At 35.3% G+C, this 19,688-nt stretch overlaps 1 protein-coding gene across 1 annotated transcript in view; it reads right to left on the bottom strand.

The window, feature by feature from the left end:
• LRP1B (LDL receptor related protein 1B) overlaps positions 1-19,688 on the bottom strand; it is a 1,834,206-nt gene that overhangs the window by 872,890 nt on the left and 941,628 nt on the right. The window contains exon 18 of the mRNA XM_052653145.1: positions 17,852-17,968. Within this exon, the coding sequence (XP_052509105.1) occupies positions 17,852-17,968 (117 nt within the window). The remainder of the gene's footprint in view (positions 1-17,851; positions 17,969-19,688) is intronic.

The following is a 19,688-nucleotide window of genomic DNA, read 5'->3' as shown; positions in this document are numbered from 1 at the left end:
AAGGCTTATCTTACCCACCGCACCATCTCACTTGGGCCAACAGTTCCCTGCACTGCAACATTTATGAGAAGATTTGAATGGTGGTTGCCATTGGCCCTCATATGGCCTTGCTCTCTTTATGGGACTTGGGCTTTTTTGGCAGTCATGCTTCCCAGGTTGCCCCTCCAGGCCTACTCTGAGTCTTTTTTTTTTTTTTTTTTTTTTAAGAGGACTTCACAAAGTACTCCTGATAGTAATTTTTCCAAAAAGTTGCCATTGAGCATTTTCTCAGTACTAACAAAATATACTTTAGGAAATGAGAATTTTAAATGACATTACTATAATTCCTATAGAACTTTGCATTTTCCTTTTAAAACCATGACAATTTAAAGTTAAAAGTCTATGTCAACATGCAGTTTTTGGCAAATCACTAGTAACTAGAATGAAAAGGAAAAGTGAAAAGTGAAAGTGAAGTCACTCAGTCATGTCTGACTCTTTGCGACCCCATGGATGGTAGCCCACCAGGCTCTGTGGTACATGGGATTTTCCAGGCAAGAATACTGGAGTGGGTTGCCATTTCCTTCTCCAACCCATGAAAGTGAAAAATGAAAGTGAAGTCGTTTAGTCATGTCCGACTCTTAGTGACCCCATGGACTGCAGCCTATCAGGCTCCTCCATCCATGGGATTTTCCAGGCAAGAGTACTGGAGTGGGGTGCCATTGCCTTCTCCAATTATGTAGCTAGAACTAGGAGAAGAGAGACAGCCAAGGTGATCAGCAGTGATACAGACTACAAGTGATAGCCATGTTTAATACTGGTAAATTATCCAGTGACAACATAAATTGCTATTATTTATTAAATAATGTAGGGAAAGTGGTGGCTTCCTAATAGATCTTGTTAACATGGATCCTTGACTACTAGCTTCTTTACTTAAGAAATTACATAAAAGCAATTTCTTTGTGTGAATTTACCTTTGAGTATCCATCTGTGGTACTGGCATAATGCTTAAAATGGAAAGTATTATAAAAGTGAACACATTTTTACTAAATTTTATGATTACGGAAGCCATGTCTAGAGATATGAATTTTAAAATGTGTTACTTTTTTAAACCAAAAAACATGATCAGAGCCTAAATATGATTCAAGATAGAAGTGAAAAGGAGGCAGATCCAGTGTTTAATTCTCTACCTTCCAATGCAGGGGCCACAGGTTCAACCCCATATCTGAGAACTAAGATCCCACATGCCATGTGGTGCAGCCAAAAAAATAAAAATAGAAAAGTAGTAAAAAGGAAGCAATAACTAATACACAGAGATAAAAGACTATATCAAAAGTCATCTACAAAGCAACTGAACAAATACTCTGACATATGAGAAAGTACTCAAAAAAGAAATGACAATGACCAAAGCATAATTTAATCAATATTTCTAAGAAAGATTTTTCAATCTGAAAAAATGATGAAAATTCATTTATCTTTAAAGGATCAATATGAATATTGTAAAAAAATATGCTTTTTTCATTAGATAAATAAGTGTTTAATGTTTAGAAGATGTGGAGTAGACATGAATAGAGACTTTAAATGAAGTATGACTATAAGTTATGGTTAAAATGAGCAAACAACTACATGCAGACTGTAAGATATGATGACAATTAATTTTTAAATAATATTACATTTTTAGACATAATAGGTTAATTCACATTTTAAAATCTCTTTTCTATGAAGTTTGAAATATATTAACCAACATCATAAATTTTATTAGGAAAAATGAATTCCTCAAGGCATTTGGAAACTTCTGAAATTTGGCATACAGGCATACTTCAGAGATATTGCAGGCTTGGTCTGAGAAAACACCAAAAAAACTGCATTTTCAATAAAGTGAGCTACCTAAATATTTTAATTTTTGATGCACATAAAGGTTATGTTCAATTATACTCATGTAACATTATGTTTAGAAAACATACATACCTTAATTAATAAATACTTTATTGCTAAAAATGCTGTCATCTGACAGCACAAGGTTCCCACAAGTTTTCAATTTGTAAAAAAAAGTATCTGGAAAGTGCAATAAAGCAAAACACAATTAAATGAGATACACCATCAGTTGGGAAATTTTCCCTGTGACCTTTAAGATTCTATCCAGTTCTTGATTCTAATTTTAAAAAGCAGCCAAAAGAAGCATCTGGAAATTAGTTTCCAAAAGGTAAAAACTTTCAAAATGAGTAAAATAATAGAAAATTCAATGTATTTTCACTAAGAAAATGAGTCATGCCTCTTATGCTCACAGTAAATATATGTACACGTGTAAGTAAATACAACATATGCATTTGTGTAAGAAATTAATAAATAAGAATCTCAGTTAAGTAGATTTGGGAGATATGAAGGGGGGAATTCTCATACCCTGGGATGATAGCTGAGCCCAACAGGAAAAAAAAGACTCCTTTGTCAACTTCCCTTTCCCCTCTTTAAAAGTTCTCCTTCCCTTGTGAGGCTTTGCATGTGGCTCACCATGGTTGCAGACCCTGAATTGCAATACTCCTCTGATTCCAAAGAAACTCATCTTTCCTGGAGAAATATCTTCCAGTCTATTTGCTTTATGTCAATATTTGCATATAGTGCACATGTGTTCTTAAACAACTACACATTCTTTCTGATTTATTACTTATATAATATTTGGTTACATCATCTCTCTTGCAATTATGACTGAAGTTATAGGACAGATACGCAAATTCCACAGAGAAGAAAAAGGTAGAAGTAGAAGAAAGCATAGGGTAACTCATTAAAAAAAATAATAATAAAAGTATTAATTTAATGGACACTTGGAAAAAGTAAAGTTACTAATGATTCAATTTTGTTTTCTTATTGATAAATCACACAGGCTCTCTGGTCGCAGACTCTTGGTTTGTAACGTGGTATCCTGGGTCCCTTAAGTCCATAAGGTCAAGAAGTCAGAAGAAATGTCATCTGGGAATGCATGACACTCTAAAATAATTTAATGTAGAACAAATAGAGTTTCTCACCTGAATAATTCCTAAGATTATCACAGCATTCCAATAAAACACAGTAAATGAATTTCAGAAAAATGAAAGAACTAATAAAGAAATGTTAAAATTATCTTGGGCTTTTCTCTGCCTAATAATGCAGTCAACTGTACAAAACATTTTAGGAAGACTTTCACCAAAAAGATTCTAATACAATGTAGATCTCCTCTCTTTTTCACTAATGTTGTAAAACTGATTTCATAGCTTGGTGTCCTATAATTAGCATCTGATGGTGATAAGAAATGAGGTACAATGACAATACACATTTTTCCCCTAAAAAATAAACATTTAAAAAACAAATCTAACATTTTCCCTGTCCTTCAATATTAGTATTACTTTTAAAATTGAAAATAGAACCTAATATTTTGTTTTGTTTCTGGATACTTGTTCTATTAAAATATTATTATGAATTATTACATTTGATAAAGTCTTAAAAGTTACACAGTGTCTTTTCTTTCTTGACTTTGCATAAGTATTATTTGACTTTGGATCTTCCTTGAGACATAAATTACAGGACTCTTAGAAAGACTACCTGATTAACTCAGAAAAAGAAACATATTAAACCAAAGTGGCTTACATTTTAACATGTTGAAATTATAGCACAGAAAAGAAAACTATATTTTATTTCTATGGTTACTTCAATCCCATAGAATATATAATATGGATTAATGGGCTGTTAAAAAATATTCTATTGTTGCAGGTAGTATGTTCAATTTATCTATTTTTCACCTAAAATTTATTGCCAGGTTATATGTATGCTATTGTGTAAGTGGCAACAATTTTCTTTTTCTCTCAAGGGTAATCATGGTTGGTATGGTACTTATATTTATCTACTATACACAGCTTAGACAGATGTGTCCTAGTGAGGTAGAGTTCAGATGAAATTTACATTTCTTTTCTGTCTCTAACCTAGGAATTGTCCTACTTATTCTTCCTTTTGTTCCTCATATAAATATTTCTAAATAATTTATTATTGAAGTCTCAAAATACAGTTATTACAGGTTCATTTGAGAGCATGTATTACATATTCTATATATATATATATATACATATGAATTTGACTATGACTAAGTGTGTGGAAAATTCATAGAAGATTCAAGTTAAAATAATGACAAGGTAAGAATAATATAGGAGCCCGTGGTTAGAAAGTGTTAATTTCTCAGTCATGTCTGAATCTTTGTGACACCATAGACTGTAGCCCACCAGGTTCCTCTGCCCATGGAATTCTCCAGGCAAGAATACTGGAGTAGAAAGCCATTCCATTCTCCAGGGGATCTTCCTGACCTAGTGATCAAACCCAGGCTTCCAGCATGGCAGGCATATTCTTTACCATCTGAGCCACTTAGGGAGGCCCTGATGTTTATCTAAATATGATGAAGACTATAATACATTATACATTATTATTTATTGAGAAGAGGCACTAGGCAGGCCACATTAACACACTACTTACACTCTACTCAACAGCTCTGCAATTGTCATTACCAACTCAAATTTTCAGAAGAAAACAGTATGACTTGCCTGAGGACACACTCATTACCAGCTAGTGTCAGAGTAAAATCCTAATGCTTATCTGATTCCAAAATTAAATTATTTTTCACTATACCATTCTGCTTATACCTATGTCCTTAAAAGAATCATAGCATAAAAATATTGGGCGAAAGATATGAAAATTTTATTCTTCTTTCTGGGTTTATGTCTTCTATTTATACTCCAATCCTAATTTTTATCTACTCTAATGCTTGTAATTATAGTTATGGAAAATAATACTTTTTAAAATTATAGCGATTGTAGGACCATATCCTCTGAGAAAATATACATTTCTATATACCAATGCTAGTTGTAGCTCCAGAGAATTGGTGTTTTGATAGGACAAATTTCAAAAGATCCAATCAACACACTTTAGAAAAAATTATAAGAGAACAGGGTGCCACAAATTGTCTTTATTTTACTACTCTTTCATTGTTGTTACATAAAAACCTCATATCTCACATATAATGCCAAGTATTAAGAACATAAACATTACAGGCAGGTGAATCCTGAATTCAGTTTTTGTATTATCACTAATTAATGTGTGATATCAGGCAGTTACTTACCTCTGATCTCTGGTTCCTAGTCTGTGAAACAGAGTAGAAAACTACTGTGAAAGTTTTTACCCATTCAAGATATTTTACTAAACACTTTGTATAAGATAGAGTTCTAGACCTTAGAGATATATCACCCAGAAAGAACGAATGTATGAATGAATCAAATAGTACTAGGCACTGGGAATACAGAATTAGCATTCTCTTATCTCAGAGTACTTACAATCTGATAGGAAAAATATTTGTAATTTAATTAAACAAGTGACTTGATTAACCTCTGATAAGTGCTATGATATGGGCAGTAGCAGGTGTTATTTCAACACACAACAGAAGCATCTAATCTTAGATATGGTTCCCCAGAGAAGTGATGTACAAGTTGATACAAATAACAGGTTCAGGTTAAATCAGACAAACAGGAGGGAAAGGGGTGCTTTTAGAATGTTCCAGAAAGATGGCATTTCTGAAAGCCCAGAAGTCAGAGTACATAAAATATATGAGAAACTGCAAGAACTTCAGAATGGCTGCAATAAGGTGTAAGACAGAAGTAGTGGAATTTTAGGAGCTATAAACAGGCTTGAGAGACAGATTCAGAAATGATCCCCATTGATATAATAAAGACTTGGAAGTCAAAGGGACACCCAGGGAGTATATAAAGAATGCAACTGAGAACAAGAAAAGAAATATTGAATAGTTCTGGCAATGTGATAGATACAAGAGAAATGCTAGATAAAGTAGCAACCAAACATTTTAACACATAGGTGAATGTGTAAAAAAATAACACAAAATTTCAGAACCCAGAAATGAGAATGGTACAGAAAACTAGATCAGCTAGTGAACTATAACTGCTGGGAGTGTGTGTGTGTGTGTGTGTGTGTGTGTGTGTGTGTGTGTGTGTGTCTGTGTGTGTGTCTGTGTGTGTGACTTTGCTTGGAAAAGCAATAGAAGAATGATAGAATTATAATTTACATGTTTGAGGATTAATGTCAGCTTCACATAGGTAATAATTCTTTAATTCCACAAAGGCATTTATCCTAGTGTAGACCCAGTATCAGAGGTTAAAATTATGCAGAAGGGTGCATGAGATGACATTCCTCTTAGTACAAGGAGATGTCTTAGCTTGGACTGTAAGTGAAAAAATATATAGTCTTCCCTGTACATGTATGGAGACTATATCATAAGTTCTAGTTTCTACAGTTGAGGAAACCTCAACCTCAAAAACTCAAGGTAAAAATTAATCCAGGGCACATAATATTTCTAAGAATTCTCAGGGTGTTTAACACACCCGATCTGAAGACAAGTCCTTAAGGACTTCATAGGGACAAAAAAAAAAAAAAAAAAAGAAAAGAAAATAGTCTCAAAGTTCAAAAATCACACACAAAAAAACAAAAATTAAAAAGGTGAAAGAAAAAAATCTGGTGAGAGAAATTCAACAGATGCAGCAAATGGCAGAAATACATCTACAAGCTCTACACATATTTTAAAAATACCTGACAGAAATGAGATTGAAATATGATAGGTACTATAAAGAAGGGAAGTCAAAATTTAATTAAAGGAGAAAGACAAATTGTTTAAATGTAAAGTCATTCTGAGACAAAAAGTAGGGGGACTTGAAAAAGAATCAAATAGAATATTTAGAAATGAAAAATAGAGCACTGAACTTTCAAAATGCATCAGTTCAGTCGCTCAGTCATGTCCAACTCTTTGCAACCCCGTTGACTGCAGCACACCAGGCCTTCCCATCCATCACCAATTCCTGGGGCTTGCTCAAACTCATGTCCATTGAGTCGGTGATCCCATCCAACCATCTCATCCTCTGTTGTCCCCTTCTCCTCCTGCCTTCAATCTTTCCCAGAATCAGGGTCTTTTCCAATGAGTCAGTTCTTTGTATCAGGTGGCCAAAGTATTGGAGCTTCAGATTCAGCATCATTCCTTCCAATGAATATTCAGCATTGATTTCCTTTAGGATTGACTGGTTTGATCTCCTTTCAGCCCATGGACTCTCAAGAGTCTTCTCCAACACCACAGTTGAAAAGCATCAATTCTTTGGTGCTCAGCTTTCTTTATAGTCCAACTCTCCCATCCATATATGACTACTGGAAAAACCATAGCTTTGACTAGACAGACTTTTGTTAGCAAATTAATCTCTGTGCTTTGTGTGTGTGTGTGTGTCTGTGTTTATCTCTGCTTTTTTATGCTGTCTATGTTGGTCATAGCTTTTCTTCCAAGGAGCAAGCGTCTTTTAATTTCATGGCTGCAGTCACCATCTGCAGTGATTTTGGAGCCCCCCAAAATAAAGTCTGACACTGTTTCCACTGTTTCCCCATCTATTTCCCATGAAGTGATGCGACCAGATGCCATGATCTTAGTTTTCTGAATGTTGAGCTTTAAGCCAACTTTTTCACTCTCCTCTTTCACTTTCATCAAGAAGGTCTTTAGTTCTTCTTTGCTTTCTGCCATTGCATATCTGAGTTTATTGATGTTTCTCCCAGCAAAAGTTAAAATACAAATTCATACATTTGAAGGAACAATTATTAAACTGGAATACAAGTCTGAAGAAATCTCCATGGTTTCAGTTAAAAAATAATGTAAGAAGGGATCAAGAATCATGAAGAATAGACTAAAATGATCAAGCATTAACCTAATAGTTCCAAAAATACGGAAGAGAGAAAATGGAGATTAGATATTATTCAAAAGGAAACTTCTTCTCTAGAATTTCCCAGAATTTATGAGAGATATGACTTTAGATATAAAAAGCACAATCTATCTTAAGATAATTAAAAAGAATTGTATATATAGAAACACTGTAGTAAAACAGCAAATACTAAGAGGAAATTTATAATACCTAAGTGAACCCGTAAAATGTTTAACAATACTGAATCAGGAGTGTAAATTCTACTCTCATTTCCAAACAAACAAATAAATAAGAAATGAGAATGTTTTAGAAAACAATTTACTTCCTTTCACAAAGAAAATAATGAAAGAATATCTGAAAGTTAGGCAGAGACAAAGGAACCAGAGAAGTGTAGGGGTTAAATGAGGAAATATCTTCTCATGGAAGACAAGAGGAAATAAATGTTTCACGAAGAAGCACAGCTATGATGAAACTGTTGAGTTCAGTTCAGTTCAGTCGCTCAGTCGTGTCCGACCCTTTGCGACACCATGAATCACAGCACGCCAGGCCTCCCTGTCCATCACCAACTCCCGGATTTCACTCACAATCACGTCCATCGAGTCTGTGATGCCATCCAGCCATCTCATTCTCTGTCGTCCTCTTCTCCTCCTGCCCTCAATCCCTCCCAGCATCAGAGTCTTTTCCAATGAGTCAACTCTTCGCATGAGGTGGCCAAAGTACTGGAGTTTCAGCTTTAGCATCATTCCTTCCAAAGAAATCCCAGGGCTGATCTCCTTCAGAATGGACTGGTTGGATCTCCTTGCAGCCCAAGGGACTCTCAAGAGTCTTCTCCAACACTACAGTTCAAAAGCATCAATTCATTGGCGTCAGCCTTCTTCACAGTCCAACTCTCACATCCATACATGACTACTGGAAAAACCATAGCCTTGACTAGCCAGACCTTAGTCAGCAAAGTAATGTCTCTGCTTTTGAATATGCTCTCTAGTTTGGTCATAACGTTTCTTCCAAGGAGTAAGTGTCTTTTAATTTCATGGCTGCAATCACCATCTGCAGTGATTTTGGAGCCCCCAAAAATAAAGTCGGATACTGTTTCCACTGTTTCTCCATCTATTTCCCATGAAGTGATGGGACCGGATGCCATGATCTTCATTTTCTGAATGTTGAATTTTCAGCCAACTTTTTCACTCTCCACTTTCACTTTCATCAAGAGGCTTTTTAGTTCCTCTTCACTTTCTGCCATAAGGGTGGTATCATCTGCATATCTGAGGTTATTGACGTTTCTCCCAGCAATCTTGATTCCAGCTTGTGTTTCTTCCAGCCCAGCATTTCTCATGATGTACTCTGCATATAAGTTAAATAAGCAGGGTGACAATATACAGCCTTGACGTACTCCTTTTCCTATTTGGAACCAGTCTGTTGTTCCATGTCCAGTTCTAACTGCTGCTTCCTGACCTTCATAGAGATTTCTCAAGAGGCAGGTCAGGTGCTCTGGTATTCCCATCTCTCTCAGAATTTTCCACAGTTTATTGTAATCCACATGGTCAAAGGCCTTGGCATAGTCAATAAAGCAGAAATTGATGTTTTTCTGGAACCCTCTTGCTTTTTCCATGATCCAGCAGATGTTGGCAATTTGATCTCTGGTTCCTCTGCCTTTTCTAAAACCAGCTTGAACATCAGGGAGTTCCCGGTTCACATATTGCTGAAGCCTGGCTTGGAGAATTTTGAGCATTACTTTACTAGTGTGTGAGATGAGTGCAATTGTGCAATACTTTGAGCATTCTTTGGCATTGCCTTTCTTTGGGACTGGAATGAAAACTGACCTTTTCCAGTCCTGTGGCCACTGCTGAGTTTTCCAATTTGCTGGCATATTGAGTGCAACACTTTCACAGCATCATCTTTCAGGATTTGAAACAGCTCAACTGGCATTCCATCACCTCCACTAGCTTTGTTCGTAGTGATGCTTTCCACGGCCCACTTGACTTCACATTCCAGGATGTCTGGCTCTACAGATAACATTAAATACAAACTGACATGCCCTATCCAGATTTTTTTTCCCCCTTGTTGAGCTTGACAAAGACCATTTTCATGAGTTTCCACTTTTTATAGTCAACTAAGTGGCAGATGGATACACAAATTTTATTCAAATTTCCTAAGACATTAGTTGGGAGGAAAAAATAAATATGATAGCTGATGAGACGTGTATGATCAAAGGAGAATTTGGTAGTTATGCTGGTAGTAACCTTTTTAAAGAAAGTGAAAGCTGAACATGCATAAATATTAATGAGAAGAAACCAGTGGGTTAGACTGAAAATACAGGGGAGAGAAAAGTTACATTTTCTGTTTTTATATGTTTTATGACAGCAGAAATATTTTCAAAGACTGGATTCATATCTGAGAGTGATAAGCATCCCTGACAATTAAAATAATTATTTTTAAATAAGTTTAATTGAATTTTTAAATTTAAACTTGCATATATACACACAAATACATAGTTTTATACAAAATAGTGACAGAGATGGACTAGCTTATGGACATACATTGAGCCTAGAATTTCATTACCATATAAGGACCCAATCTTACTGTGTAAAGATTCTACATATCAAAGAAAGGATATGTATAAATTTTCACTGATAAACATGCATCAATATTTAGAAAATTCACATATAAGCACACCAGGTAGCATGTCACTTAGTTTCTTATTTCTTTCATAGCACTTGTCATAGTTTTTAAGTATTTTGTTTATTACTGATTGAAGGTTGGTTTTCACCCTCTCTCCCTCTTTTACCTCTAACAGAAACTTTGCCTTTTTTAAACAATCTAGGCATCTAGAACATAGTAAATGAAAATTTGTGACTTGGTGAACTCTAGAAGATAGAAAAACTGAGTTTACAATATTTGAGAGCGGGCCAATAAAACACATAGTTGAGGCTCTGAAAAGGATACTGGCTCAGAAGAAAAAACAAAAGTTGCATTCTGACTGCCTTTTGGCAGTTTACCCTGGGGTAGGGTTCCAACTTCAGGCACCTAAGTTCTGCTTAAATGCTAGAAAATATCTCATAGCAATGAACAGCAACTCATGATTCAAATATTCACCTATGCATATAGCTTTCTGTTTGCAAAATGTTAGCTCAGCATGATGGAAATGATGTTTCCTTGATCAGTATAGGACTTCAGTCTGATATCTTTCAAAACATTAGAATAAAAATAAAAGGATATTGGAAATATTGCTATTTTTGAACTAATTGCAACTAGACCAACTCCAGCCACAGTTAAAAATATATATTTTCATTTGAGAATACATATACACACATATATAGTCTCATTTGAGAATAGAAAATTATTTAGAAAGAAGAAAAAAGAAGATATATCTATAACAAATCTATTTAATAACATTTTATTGAATGACTACTAGATACTAGATACCAGGTGCTATATAGATTTTATACATATTATTTGATTCTGATTACATATATGTTTGAGTATACATGTACATTTGTATGTATGTTTATATATATAAGAATGTGTATATAGTGTGTGTTTATGTGTGTATATATGTGTAATTAATAAACACCTGGTATTAATTAATAACCAATGAGGTGATGAATGCTACTGAACTCTTTAAAGAAGTCAAGTTTACTTTTGACAGAAATGTAAAGGGTTGCACCACAGAAGTGCACCATATGCACCTCTATGTAAAGGTCAGCACCAAAGAGGTAGTTTTAACTATCATTGCCCAGTGGTTAGCAAGCCAAGAAATTGCTTCTGTTAGTAGAAAGCTCTAGGTGCAAAGGAAAAGCAAGAGAAGTGGACTGAATCATGTAATAGAGAGACTTGGTGAGAAATTTAAACAGCAGGCAGGGACTAAATTAATAGGTATTAGGAGAGTAATTTTCACAAATCAGGTTGCATACAGAATTACCTGTTCATCTTTTAAAACTGCCTATAACTGAGCCACTATTATACTTCAGTTGGTGAAAGAGGGCATAATAAAGTAGTGGATTACATTATATGGCTCAAAAAGATTTGTCCAATTTTTAAACCCTAGTACCTGTGATTGTGACCTTATTTAGAAGGTGTCTTTGTAGATGTAATTAAGTTAAGGCTCTTGAGATGAGATCATCCTGGACTAAGAGTGGACAATGACTGGTGTCCTTGAAGGAGAAAGAGACACAGAGAAGAATCTATGTAAAGGCAAGACAATAGATTAGAGTTAGGCTGCCACAATCAAGAAGAGTCAGGAGCCCACAGAAACTGGAAGAGGCAAGAAAGCATGCCCTTTAGAAGAGGCTCTGCTAACATCTTCTGTTTGACCACTTCCAATTTACCTTGATTCATGGACCTAACATTCCAGGTTCCTATGCAATATTGCTCTTTACAGCATCAGACTTTACTTCCATCACCAGTCACATCCAAACTGGGCATTGTTTATGCTTTGGCTCTGCTTCTTCATTCTTTCTGGAGTTATTACTCTTCTCCAGTAGCATAATGGGCACCTACTGACCTGGGGCGTTCATCTTTCAGTGTCATATCTTTTTGCCTTTTCATACTGTTCATGGGGTTCTCAAGGCAAGAATATTGAAATGGTTTGCCTTTCCCTTCTCTAGTGGACACGTTTTGTCAGAACTCTCCACCATGACCTGTCCTACAGGTGGCCCTACACGTCATGGCTCATAGTTTTATTGAGTTAGACAAGGCAGTGATCCATGTGATCAGTTTGATTAGTTTTCTGTGATTGTGGTTTCCATTCTGTCTGCCTTCTGATGGAACAGAATAAGAGAGGCTTATGGAAGCTTCCTGATGGGAGAGATTGACTGGGGGGAACTGGGTCTTGTTTTAATGGGCGGGGCCATGCTCAGCAAATCTTTAATCCAATTTCTGTTGATAGGTGGGGCGGGGCTGTGTTCCCTCCCTGTTATTTGATCTGAGATCAAACTATGGTATGGGTAATGAAGATAATGGCAATCTCCTTCAAAAGGTCTTGTATAGCCAATGTTGTGTTCAGTGCGCCTAACCCTGCATCAGGCCACCGTTGACCAATGCCTCTGCCAGAGACTCCTGGACACTCGCAGGGAAGTTTGTTAAAGTGATGCACTCAATATGCCAGCAAATTTGGAAAACTCAGCAGTGGCCACAGGACTGGAAAAGGTCAATTTTCATTCCAATCCCAAAGAAAGGCAATGCTAAAGAATGTTCAAACTACCACACAATTTCACATCTCACATGCAAGCAAAATAATGCTCAAAATTCTCAAAGCCAGGATTTAATAGTATGTGAACTGAGAACTTCCAGATGTTCAAGCTGGATTTAGAAAATGTAAAGGAACCAGAGATCAAATTGCCAACATCCATTGGATCATTGAAAAAGCAACCCAAAAATTGTTAAACTAAATTTTAAAATAAACAACTATGCTATTTTTGACTATTAATTGTCCAAGGGGCAAAAATGCAAGTTTGTGTGAAATATTCTATCTAATCATGAAATACCTTTATATTTAATGCTACAATGTGGAGATGGGAATGATATTTGTTTGGGTAATTGCTCCCATCATAAATTAGTTTTGTATATATAAACAGTCATTAAGTGTATGTTAAATAAAATCAAATATGAAAGTTGATTCCCTTAAGCCAGTAGTTCCTAAAGTGTGGTCCCTGGAATGACCTACAGGATCAGAGGCTCTGGGAATGGGTTCTAGCTTTCTGTTTTTGAATGAACCATACAGAGATTTTGATTTATGCTCAAGATTGAAAAAAGGTGCCTTAATAGTACTAGAATCTGAGTGATTATTCATTACCCTGGGATGAGGCATGGGCAGATAAATTTTAAGCTTCTCAGGTGATTCATTAATTGACAGCTAAAGTTGAGAACCAGTCATGTTGAGAACTAGGACATGATAGTCATGTCCTTAAAATGAGATTGACCGTTTAGCTCCTTGACATACTTCTGAGACAAGTTTCACAATTTTAACATTTCCTCTTTTTTGCAGCATCAAATTACAGATTCCTCTTTCTATAGAGGGAATATACTAAAACATTTAAAATATTATTTACATATTAAGAGAAAATCCTCAAGGGCCTTCCTAATTATGTAAGTGTCTGCACACATATAATCTGAACCCCAAATATGCAATGAACTTGTAAAGGCAAATGCACATAAAATTAATTAGGTTTGTAAAGAGGTCATAGTGAATCCCACTGAAAATCTGATCCCCCTTATAGTCCCTCTAATGTTGGGAGGAATTGGGAGCAGGAGGAGAAGGGGATGACAGAGGATGAGACGGCTGGATGGCATCACTGACTCGATGGACATGAGTCTGAGTGAACTCCGGGAGTTGGTGATGGACAGGGAGGCCTGGCGTGCTGTGATTCATGGGGTCGCAAAGAGTTGGACACGACTGAGCGACTGAACTGAACTGATAGTCCCTTCAACTCCTAATTACTACCAGAAGCATTTTTAGTCACAAATTTTTCATGTTTTTAAACTCAAATTGTAATATTCTTTTCAATGTAAAACAATCATTATTAAACATAACAGAGGTGGTTTATGGAACTGAGGTATAAAAAGAAAAATGATTACAGAATTTCCTAGTTGGAGTAAATTTACAGGCACTTGGCTAACACCATCAGGAGAAGTGAAATATGATCAGTCCGTTTTTAATAATGCTTAATAAAACTGGAAATTAGCTGAAACTATATTTATTTCTGGATTATTGCCAAGTAGAGTGACTGCTTTTTTTTAATGCAGCGAATTAAACAAGTTACATCTTTTTGTGTGTGTGTGTCATTTTGTATTCAGTGGAGAGATAATTTCTGTTATGAGAGAAATTTAGGTCATTCTCCCTAAACATTAAAAGTTTATGGAAAGCTTCTCTACTGATGTAGATTTTGAGTTAAAATGACAATCTGACAAATAAAAGTATGTTGCTAAAGAGAGAAACATGTTTCTTATGCTATAAAAGGAAAATGGTACTGAGACCAGCCCATATGATTTACTGATATTATCTAAAATTTCATATTTTGGAACTATGCTATTTGACAAATAAACTTCACATTGTCTGTATATCCAGTGGTGTGCTGGAGGCATTTTGTACCAGCTTACAGAGCCAGTTCTTAAATTTTCAGGGATTTTTGAGTCAATTGTTAAGCACACAGGCACTGTTTTAAAACATGATAAATCATATAAACTTACAATTAAGTATTGTTGAAAACAAGGGTAATTAATACTCACAGTTTATAATTTTCTAGGCATTTTGCTTTTGAAGTTATTTATGCTGATTGTGTCTGTATCATGGAAATACTGCATATTGTTATGTACATGTTCTCCTCCATATTCAGAGTCATGTTGGAAAATTGATATTGGCCATAGTGGGAGTATTTACATCACAAAAATAAGCAAACACTGGATTGGGGCTCTTCTCCACTAAGATATGTTGATTTACCAACACACAAATGAATAAAACTCACTACAGGTTTTTGTGCATTTAAATCAGATATTTATGGATATATAATGACAACCTACTCCAGTACTCTTCCTGGAAAATCCCATGGACAGAGGAGTGTGGTAGTCTACAGTCCATGCAGTTGCGAAGAGTCGGACATGACTGAGTGACTTCACTTCAATTCACTTCATAATGGCATTAACTTCCCTAGTAGCTCAGTATGTAAAGAATCTGCCTGCAATTTTGGAGAACTGGGTTCGATTCCAGGTTGGGAAGATCCCTGGAGAAGGAAATGGCAACCAACCCATTCTAGTATACTTGCCTGGAGAATCCCACAGACAGAGGAGTCTGGCAGGCTAGAGCCCATGGAGTTGCAAAAGTCGGACATGACTTAGTGACTAAACCACCATAATGGCATTATCTGCCCCCTATCTGCACCTTATCCTTGGCTTCCAAACCAAGTTCACCGAAATGGTTGAGTTTCAGTTTTAAGCATACTTGGATTCATGGTCTAGTCCTGTTATTTATTAGTTTTGTTATCTCACACATGTTATTCATGACTTTAAATGTTGACTCTCTTAACTGTAAAATGTGGAGAGTAATATACTTCCAGTAGATTTGTCATAAAGATTCAGTAAGAAAATACGTCTGGACTCCTGACACTTTTTGTCCACTTACCTCGTGAAAAGTTTGTTAGTTTGCTGGCATGATTATTTTAATTATTATTGAAATTTTAAGGATTTTTCTCTTTTGATTCAAATTACTAAAATAAAGAAAAAAATATTGTACTAGATCCATTACTAAAAATAAGTCAGCTCAAAGTCCTGATCAAAATTCTTTAAACAGCTCATCACAAATTTCCTAGTCTGTTTTTCATGGCATTTCTTATGTGACTTGGGATTCTAACTCCAGACTTTCTCTGTATTTAATGTTTTCAGGTTGCTCATTATCTTTCTGGGATACTCTGGATGGAGATGCTAAGAGCAGAAAAGCATTTAAGTTTTTCTAAAAAGTAGAGCCCTCTAGAAGTAGACCCAGCCACATGATCAGTCTGGACATTGGAAAGAAGAGAAAATACACTGCTTACTCACCTTAACTGGCCAGCCCTCAGAAATTCTACATGTAAAATGTACAAATATGTAATTCTCTATTACTTTTTTCCTTTTTTTAGCATCTCTACTGTCTTCTGTGGAATGTCAATTGCCAATGAATAATACTTACTTTATCTAGATTTTTTTGAGAGGTTGTAAACTCAAATGTTATAGGGACTTAGTGTGGTATAAAAAGAAATTTAAAAAGAAAATTTTTAGGTAAACAGAGCGCACATGCTAAACAGAACCATTTTAATTGAGGATTTAGAAAAAAGTCTCCTTATTTCTCTACTGGTAGAAATACTATAACATAGAGTCAAAATATTAAAAATACATACCCAGCTGTATTCTATTTTAATAAATGTGCTACACATGTCTAATTTATGCTCTTCCATAGTAATTTAAAATATCCAAAGCCATGACTGAAATAAAGTGGAAGACTTAGAAAATCTGGTTCATTTCCTTATTGTGTTTTAGTACACAAACGAAAATATGGCCTACTGATATATGGGTACAGTTCAGTTCAGTTCAGTCGCTCAGTCGTGTCCGACTCTTTGCAAACCCATGAATCGCAGCACGCCAGGCCTCCCTGTCCATTACCAACTCCCGGAATTCACTCAGACTCATGTCCATCGAGTCTGTGATGCCATCCAGCCATCTCATCCTCTGTCATCCCCTTCTCCTCCTGCCCCCAATCCCTCCCAGCATCACAGTCTTTTCCAATGAGTCAACTCTTTGCATGAGGTGGCCAAAGTACTGAATTTCAGCTTTAGCATCATTCCTTCCAAAGAAATCCCAGGGCTGATCTCCTTCAGAATGGACTGGTTGGATCTCCTTGCAGTCCAAGGGATTCTCAAGAGTCTTCTCCAACACCACAGTTCAAAAGCATCAATTCTTGGGTACAAACGGGTATAATTAAATTTGCAGCTTTATGTAATAATAGGAATTTTGCTTTTAAAAAAATGTTTTCAACTAATAAAAATTTTGTCCTTCAGAATGATACAACTCTTTAGAAATGAAACAAATGTTTTATCAACTATGTATTCTCAGCCCTTATAGTGTATTGCTCCAGAGTGTAACACATGCATACAAATAAAAAGCATGTCCTCCTCAGTTACTCCACATGTCACTGAATGAGCTATTCTGTTTGAAAAATTTAATCATTATAGACATAAGATTAATAATGAACATTTGAGAATGTCCTGTTCACCTTATAATAATCACTCTGCCTACTAAAATCTGCAATGTTTGGATCCATTATATTTAGCCAACGATATGCCTTGTGAATGCATACATTCTACAGTTAAAGTCCACACTCAGGCCAAAAGGCAGTAATAAAAAGTAACATCTTCTGCCTTGTCGACTTGTATTTACAAAGAAATAAACAGCCTTTTAAAAGAGATGATAGTGATATAACCTGTTTGAAAGTTAGAAAGTTAAGTGAAAGTTAAGTCGCTCAGTCGTGTCCGACTTCACGACCCCATGGATTGTAGCCTACAATGCTCCTTCCTCCATAATCGGGATTTTCTAGGCAAGAGTACTGGAATGGGTTGCCATTCTCTTCTCCAAAAACAGCTTGAAAGCTCACAACTTACCACAAGATGCTATTTCGTCTGTGTGGTCCCCACAGTCGTCTTCCCGGTCACACAGCCATGCTCTGGGAATGCAGCGCCCATTTCCACAAGAAAACTGGTCCACTTGGCATGTCCTGGCTAAGGTGACCAATTAATGCACAGAGGAAAAATTTAGAGACCTTTTGAATAATATCAAGGAAAAAATAAATCATACAATAACTCTTTTACACATAAGATATTACATTGCTCTATTAGATAAAATATTTTTAACTTAAATCTTTATTAAAATTTTGGTAATGCCAGCTTGTCAGCCTTTTCTAAAGTTCACATGCTCTGCCCTTCAATTAAATGAATGCTAAGTGACAAGATATTCTGTAATCCTCACACATATTCATAAATGAAGCTGTGAATTCATTATTTTACAATTTTTGTCTGGCACATGCTGATGAATATATGACTGAATAAATTTTCTCCAATTTTTAATTAACAAAAAATTATTTTGCATAGCCTTGGATGATAAACCAAGAAACTTGCTGTAATGAAGGTGGCAGGATTTAGAGATACCAGGGTAACTGTTTTCTAATTATGGGGTCAAAACTGTCTTTGTCCTCTAATGTTTTCAATGCATTTATTTTTGATCTACAAATGAGTTCAAGTATGGATCAAGAATGCAGAAAATATTTTTTGAAAATATATATTTAGCCTTAAAATGGATTTTTTAAACTTAATTTTAAGTGTAGTGATACAAAAATGTATAACTTTTCAATCAAAGTATATTAATGAACTTTGCTTTGAGCTCTTGTAAAGGTTTCAAGGAATACACACAGGAAACCTTGCTTTCTTTGCTAGCCAAGGGCAGTGGTTTAAAATTATTTAGTAAAGGGGTTATGTTCTATAAGGCATTTGATTGCCTTTTTCTATTATAATCAGATCAACTTTTGAAAGCATGAGAGCCTAGATAGCTGCTTAATTCTTCTTCCAGGCCTTAGTTTTTCACATACTTATTTTTAAATGTTTGATTTTATTTTCCCTTTTGTCACTCTGAACTACAAATCTGTTTTCCTATGTTATCAGTATACCAGCATTCCTTTTAATTAGACAAAAGGAAGGAGTGGGGAAATTGGGAAGGAGACACTCAGACCTATTAATATTTGTGTTAGATGAAGCTTTGACAGTTAAGGAACAATTAGTCTGAGTTCCTGCGGTTATGATCTGAGAACATTGCTTGGTTTATAGACATCCCCTTGTTTCCTGGGCTTGAGAAACAGACAGGTGTGTTCCTATTTCATCAGAACACCCTGTGAACTTCTTTAATACTAACGTCTTGTATAAAATAGAATGTAGTTCAAAGTCATCCAAACACACTAAAATGGGTTTCCATAATTCAGAGTTTCAGAAGCATTTAAAATAGTTTCTGGAAAGTCATATACTTTACATTACATAAAGAAAGTAATTTTCTTTAAGAAAACTGCACTTGCTCTGTAAAGATGTATGTCCATTATTGGTGAATATTTAGAAGATTACTTGAGAAAAAACAAACAAAAAAAAACCATTCTGATTTGATTTCTTAGGTTGGATATAGTGTTTCTACTCTCAGTATCTCTAATTTGAAAGACCAAGAAAAGTATTCCACTGTATTTGGCTTTGATTATGTGATTAAGGGTGCTGAATCTAAAATATATTATGCCATATATGATTTTTTTTCTTTTTTACAAGTAAACTGGTTTAGATTAATAGACTTTAAATAGCCCGACAAACAAGTATGATTCTGAAGTTTTCAATGTTGAAAGTTTAAGGTAAGATTTAATATTCCTACGTTACTTTATTTTGTTAACCTTATGGATTTTCTGCAAAATTA

This window comes from Budorcas taxicolor, chromosome 2 (genome assembly GCF_023091745.1).
Source record: "Budorcas taxicolor isolate Tak-1 chromosome 2, Takin1.1, whole genome shotgun sequence".
Taxonomy (NCBI): Eukaryota; Metazoa; Chordata; class Mammalia; order Artiodactyla; family Bovidae; genus Budorcas; species Budorcas taxicolor.
Note: the sequence above shows the minus strand (reverse complement) of the source record. Positions and strands in the feature narration are given on the sequence as shown.